Below are 7,402 nucleotides of genomic sequence, written 5' to 3' on the forward strand. Positions count from 1 at the left end.
CGTTCTAAAGTATAATTTGGTCTCATTTTGGGAAAGTACGTACCCTTGAATGGGTTAACCTTGCCACCTACTTTTGAGTGTTTGATCCTTTTTCTACTTAGACTAGATCCATAAGCTCAGCCTAGCCTTATCCAATTCCATGGGTGTAGCCTTGCGCCTGACCATTAGTCCAGTGTGAATGCATGCACCCATAATTAAAACTGCCATTTTACTTACACACACCACTTAAACAAGTGCAAACACACACACTCCTTTGAAAATAATCATTTTATAAAAAACATAAGAGTTCTGAAATAAGCATCATGAGAGCCATTAGAAGGCATGGATGGAGGTATTGAAGTACATCTCAAAGGTATAAGACTATGACATTACATGTACTTTAAGCAATACCTTAAGTGGAAATCAAGCTGCATAAGAGACTATGCTATGAGGAGTTCAATGTCAAGTTATTGTTTCTCTTGCATCTAGATTTATCGAGGATTTACCACTTGGATCAGAAAAAAGCAACCTATAATTTCCTTTCCTATAAAAATTAGCATGGTTTACTTCATGTGAAGTAGTCAGGCTGAGGATTATTTTAGGGCACATGAGTGTGGAGCTACAATGTAATACCCAAAGCTACATGATTGTAAAGGATCATGAATTTCATGCATGTACGGAGCACATTGTGATTCAATATCCCTTTATATGTGAGCTTAGCATGGATGAATATTTCAAGATGGTCTATAATTACCAAATAACTTACATAAATATGTAATCTATTACCAACTTCTTAAATCGATGGTAAAGCAAAGAGGTAGTTTATCTCCAAGTAAACACGAGGAGAGGGGGTGGTGACTATTACAACGGAAATCAATGCTTCACCCTAATTATGTCGACTACATCAGAGTTAGCTCTATATTTTAAGGACCTCATAATAAGGAAAAGTTTCTTTGTGGTAGGGGAGCACAGATTAGACAGCGAGGTGGGGCTATATGTGGTCAAATGGTTAAGGGGCTTCTTAGGTAGGTTTTACATCATACCAAATTATGGGCACCTAGATAGCCTTGATAGGTTTTAAATTTGTGCACCATGACTACAAGTATGAAGTTTAGTATTTTATTACAACCAAGTGATATGGTGCTTTGGTCCAGTTGGAGTCAACAAAGGGTGACCTGTTTGACAACTTCTATCATATATTCAGTTGGAGTCAACAAAGGGTGACTTGTGATTACTTCTATCATATATTCAGATATCGATTTTAAGATCTACCTTCAATGCTTCGTATACCATTCTTTCACAGTGCATACAGCCTTTGTCTCAGTGTCTTTCCATATTGCCATCTACCTTCAGTGCTTCATATACCATTCTTTTAGAGTGCATACAACCTTTGTCTCAGTGTCTTTCCATATTGCCATCTAAGCTTCCTCATAGGAGTGAACATATGGAAGGAAATTGTTATCAATTTTCATATTGGTTCGCAATACTAATTTAGATCATTTCGCATCCCTATCTTATTTGATTTCATTCTCTGTGTAGGTCTTGCTATTTGTGTTAACATATAACTTATGAATTCTTACAATTAGGTGATCATCCATAATACCTAGAAGTGTAGTAATGCATTACGCATAATGCATCATTCATTAAGCATTAATACATTACCCTTAACTACATTATGCATATGCTTAATTAATTATGCATTATGCATTAAGTATATTGTATTAATGCTTAATGCATAATGCATTAAGTATATTGTATTAATGCTTAATGCATAATGCGGAGAGTTTATGCATGGTTTGAGCTATGTATGCATGTGTTTATGCGTAGAGCTTGCATAGAGCATACACATGTTCTATGTAAGCTATGTATGCATATGTGCCAGCTATGTATGCTCTATGTGAGCTATGTAATGTTTTCATGCATAAAGCTTTTTATGTAATGTATGCCTTACGTGAGCTATGTTTTTATACATATAGATGTGGCCATCATGAGGATCATCACCAATGGCCCAAGATCGGATATATGGAGGGGCATCCTCTAGTACACTTTCCATCCCTATAGATGACCTAGATTTGTAATGTGTTTTAAAGGCACTTGCGGCTTGAAACCGACTGAACTTTAGGTACGGGGCCGAACAATTGAGTCGCTTGGGCTTATACCCCACCTTTTATATGCCAAACATGTAAGGTATCCCACAGTCACCCACATCCATGCATCCCACCACCTTCCCTACCACTCTCACTTCTACTTTGCCTACCCCTCACTCTTCTACTTTCCCTACTCCTCATCCTTCAGCTCCTCGTAGTGCTCAGTGCACTCCTATCCCATCCAGAGTGCCATCTCCCTGATATGTAGCATCCTCACAATGCCATTCAGGTGGTCATAGCTCGAAGGCTTCTCAGAGCCCTCGATGATCTGGTAGTGGGGGAGGTGGGTGTAGCGGGATTCTTTAGGAGAGGTGCACTGTCACCTTCACCTATGGCGACATGACGACATGCCTAGGGAGGGTGGTATGATTTAACTATATCCTTGATGAGGAGGGCGGGCCTTATATGGACAACACGTGATGGAGGGTTTATTATACCTTCCGTCATTTAGTCAACCAAACCTATAAAGATGCCTTCAAACCATGGGGAGAATAGAAAGTTAGAGATTTCATGTATGTGGTGGTGCAGTGCATGCATGAGTAGTTCCCAAATCCACCACACATGCATTTTTTTAATGAGTGGGCAAGGAATTGCATAATAAAGATCCTCAATAATAGGAGGTCTCATGTAAGGAGGTGCACAAAAGATGGGAAAAATGCCCGCCAATTACATCATTAAGGACTGGAAGAAGGCAAAGAAGGAAGCTAGGGAGGGTACTCAACACCCTCAATAAAAGGCGATACATGCGAGCCAACTGTTGAAGTATGGTGCAGAAAAGTATGGATTCGGAGAAAAGGCAAGCTAGGTGGCACGATTTGTAAGTTTTCTCTTTGCCATTTTTTACTAAGCTTACTTCATTTTCCGTCATGATTTTCATATCTCATGCATGTCGTACATAATTTTTTTATAGAAAAGGGTAACTGGTCGACCCCAACGTCTGGGGATGTACCAAAAGCATCACGACGAAAGACAACACTTGGGAGTGGCTCAAATGCCAGGGAGTGGTCACTAAAATGGATATCCAATGAGCTTGGTAGGGCAACTTGGTGAGACCCTAAACTTGAATTTTAATTATCATCCAACTTGTTTTACTAGTGGATAACTTTTTTGCATTGTATCACTATTTAACATCGTAGGAAGACGATGCTAAAAGTGACGGTGATGATGAAGGTGGTGGTGCATGTGGTGAAGATGCGGGAAAAGATGAAGACGAAGATGATGCATTAATTTAATTTATTTTCAATATCTTCATCTTTATTCATTTTTGGACATGAACACTTTATGTAATTTGTAACTATGTATGTAATTTGCAATATAATCCATGCCATTATTGTATTGTAATTATTTTTTGTGTTTTAAGTGTTTAAGTGTTCTAAAAAATGTGATTAAGTAGTGTTTAAATAATATGATTTAATAAAAGTGGGGACAAAATGGGAGAGAGATGTGGGGACACATGTCCCCACAAACCTCACCCATTCTGTCCCTTTTTTTTTTGCAGACAGTTCGTGGCTATAGCTATGTGTGGCTATATACGCGGTTATGTGCGCAGTTGTACATGCTGCTATATATGCGGTTATTTGCATGGCTGTAGCCATGTGCATAGCTGTGCTGATAGTCGCGTGAATGTTTATATATATATATAGATTCTTTTAAATTTTCACGGCTCTTGACGTGGTTGTGCTCTTCGTTTGTTGTAGTGATGTTATAGGAGTGAGAAACTCATAAGAAAAAAATCTCAAGCTTCTCTTTTTCTGATGATACAATTTCGATGAATGTGCTAGTATTTTGACATGGTTAGCCTCCAATTAGCCAAAGAGCGATTTATTATAAAATGCCATTAGAGTTTTTTTTCTTTCTTTTGCTCCCCCTTTTGAGACTCAAGTCTTTCCTCAAATTGAGAACTCTTCTCTATAGATATGAAATGTTTTCCTCGCAACAATGGTGATAATGTTTTTCTCCCTCGTTTTCAACTCATTGATATAGATAGCTATAGTGATGTGAATCACTAGAAAGAGCTTATTATTTTTAATTGTATTTCTTTTCTTGCTGAGTCAATTGTCTCCTACTAGCTTAACAATTCCATATTAAAAAAAAGAAGTCCAATTGCCACATGTCTTACTCTTTGTTTCAAAATAGTCTCATAGTTTGGAACATTGATACATGATGTCTATCTAAATAAATTGTCACATTATTAGTAGGCCATCATTGTTCCCATATTATAACGTCATAAAAACCAGAGAATGTACCAAAGTGTTAATAGGATGTGTAGGTGCCAAGTAAAGCCAAGTTTTATGAGGTGCTGCCGTAGAAGACTTCGAAAATTTTATAAACAAAGGAAACAAGCCGCGTTGTATTTACTAACAAGTGTACAAGGGAGAGAAGAAGGCACCAGCTGTGCCTAATGAAGATTTAATATATACAATTATCTTAGTGGGTGCCTAACGAAGATTTAATATATGTTGGTCACGAAGATTGAATAGTTATATTTCTCTTTTGAAGGAGGAGTGGACGATTTGTTCTCGTGCTCCATGGATGCTTTGGAGTCAGGCGCAGACAAAGGGATTTAAGTAAGGAACCTGTGTATTCCCCCATGTGTATTGAACTGCAACAGGATCTTAGGGTTGCCTTATTATAGGGCAGCGTTTTCTCTTCAGTGAAAGGCGGCACAAACACGAGGGTGCTTACTGTAAAGCCTTGCGATGTGACGAGATTTCAAGAGCAGCTTCGTGGAATGCGGCTAGCCGCAGCTACCTAGCTCTTATATAGTTAACTGTAAAACGTGCACAAACACACGAGCGTGCCTGGTGTAAAGCATTTCGTCGATGTGAGGAGAGTCGACATCAAGAGCAGCTTCTTGGAAGTGCACCATAGCCTAACGTACATGCAGACATATTATTAACTACATTAATCCCCTTCATAGTTTACTTGCTGCAACCCAGGGAGGAACAATATAGTTCCGGCCTTACCAGCATGCTGACTCAGGCAGCCGCAGCAGCAGAGTGAGCACACTATACGCTCTAGCTTCGTGAGTACAGAGTAATAATTATTTTCTAGTATGGTAACTTGTAATGAAACAAGGCCCTCGAGTTGAAGAGTAACTTATGATATATGGCTGGAACTAGAAGCTGCCAACGACGTAGACGCACCAACAGCAACGTGGGCGCCGCTGGCAGATGTTTTTTTTGGAGGTGAGGCACCCACCACGACGTCTTCCCTCTCTGTGTAACGTGTGTGTGTGGCGCATGATGCGGAGCTCTTCTCCTTATAAACGAGAGTGATCAAAAGGGCTTCCATGCAGATGCTAGCAGAGTTCTTTTTTCTCTCTTTCAACTGTTTAATTTGTCTTGCCTTGAAATCCAACACACACAGATCTGTGGAAAAGCTCCAATTTCGTGCACAAGGACATTGGATCTTAGTGCTCTTGTGTGTAGTAGCGATGGGAAGGCGTGTGTTGGGCAAGATGGTCCCCGTTTGGGTTGGCCTATTCAGGCTGCTGAAGAAGGCCCCAAAGAGCCTCCCCTCTATACAGATTGCACCTAAACTTGTGATGAAAGCCATGAGATGTGGGGCACTTGAGACTGAGTCCTTCCGCTATGCAGACAATTACCTCCTCTCCAATACCAATCATATCATTGAAGGTAGGCAGCCAAAGGCTCTGCTGCTGCCTAGTTGCACATCCAGGCCTCACACAGACTCTTTCCGTGTGCACCACGTGGTCAATCAGGAGGCCCTCCATGGGCTAGATCCGTCTGATGCGGATCTACATGTTGCTGCACGCACCACTGCACGTGCCAGCATAAGTTGCAGTAATACCTCTACACTAGCAGCTAGAAGCAGTACAGATTCGGAGGAACATTACAGCACAGCAGCGTCCTCCATAGATACGCCAGCTGAAAGCAATTCCAGCTGCAGCTCATCGCCAAGCCGCGCTTCTCAAACATCGGATGGGTTAGAAGTGTACTGCGATGCGGTTTCTTCCCATCACGACCAGCTTGACAGTAAAGGGCAGAAGCAGGAGGAGGAGGCGGCATCGATGGCGAGCTGCAATCCTGGCTCTTTCGTAGCTTCCAGATCTTGCAGTAGCCGCCCAAAGCATGGAAACGAGCTCTGCCTCAGTTTAGAAGCCCCTGCAGCCTCCATTGAGAAACCCGCTACGCCAAGCATGGCCATCAGGCCAGCCAAAGTTGTGGAAACTGCGAGGGGTAAGTATAAGCCAACGCCCATAACCATTAAAAGTACAGCTCCGAATAATTGTAAGCCGAAACGCCCTTCAACTTGCATAAGGCCACGAAGCTCAGCTCTCAATCGCAAGCAAATGCGCCGACTGCAAAGTGGAAGCAGCCATGGCGCAGATCACATGGCTGTGGTGCAGGACTCGGCGGATCCCCTTTTGGCTTTCTCCTCCTCCATCGTCCATATGGTGGTGTCTCACCAGCTGAGGGAACAGCAAGATCTGGACGATCTCTTCTTGCGATACCTCCGCCTCAATTCCCCCGAGCACCACCGCACCATCGCCCTTGCCTTCCTTCACGCAATGCAATGCCTTGCTAGTTTTGATGAGCAACATCTTTCAACCACCTCACAATCACAAATTTCTTACCCCCACTAGCCATGTACATTTAGCTTTTTCTCCTTTGAAAAGTATTACAAGTTTTTGATTCCTTATGAAAATGCAAAATTATGAATTCCAAATGCCATTTGAAATGCAAAATTATGAATTCCAAATGCCACTTAAAATGCAAAATTATAAACCTGATTGCAAGTGTACGCAATTATTTTATACGGTGATGTTAGGTATATACATGTGGTTCTTTTCTATTGGCTTGTGAAACTCCCAACTTCCAAGGCTGGAATACGTTGCAATTTGACACAAGTTCAATAGTTGTTTGTGGAAGTGCCATCACTACCTTAGTAAATAGAGATAGAAATAATAACAACAATCTATAATATATATAAGCGTATACATATCTATAATTAAATATATTATCTATATTGATGCTATTGTGGAAATGGCGAGAAGTCATGTGATGTGTTTTTCCTTCTCTTTTTTTTGCATCCTATTAAACCATTGGGGCCAATGTAGTGATTTGATGTGACTTGCCAAAACATGGCGACATGGCATTCCTTTATTTTGAGAAGACCTTCGGCATGTATCCATTGCTATGGTTGTAAATTGAAATTTCAAATTAGAAGTTAAATCTTTCCACGGCTTTTCAATACCTTCCTTTGAGATGCAATATCATTCCACATGTCATAGCAATTCAACTTGGAGAAAT

General features: G+C 40.8%; 1 protein-coding gene across 1 annotated transcript; it reads left to right on the top strand.

Moving 5' to 3' along the window:
* Positions 1 to 4,978: 4,978 nt before the first annotated feature.
* LOC147637347 (uncharacterized) lies at positions 4,979 to 6,812 on the top strand. The gene has a single exon (XM_086798852.1). It carries the CDS (start codon positions 5,419 to 5,421, stop codon positions 6,733 to 6,735), a length of 1,317 nt encoding a protein of 438 aa, XP_086654978.1. The 5' UTR covers positions 4,979 to 5,418; the 3' UTR covers positions 6,736 to 6,812.
* The last annotated feature ends 590 nt before the right edge of the window (positions 6,813 to 7,402 follow it).

Source organism: Cibotium barometz, chromosome 6 (genome assembly GCF_041138505.1).
Source record: "Cibotium barometz isolate CiBa-2024 chromosome 6, ASM4113850v1, whole genome shotgun sequence".
Taxonomy (NCBI): domain Eukaryota; kingdom Viridiplantae; phylum Streptophyta; class Polypodiopsida; order Cyatheales; family Cibotiaceae; genus Cibotium; species Cibotium barometz.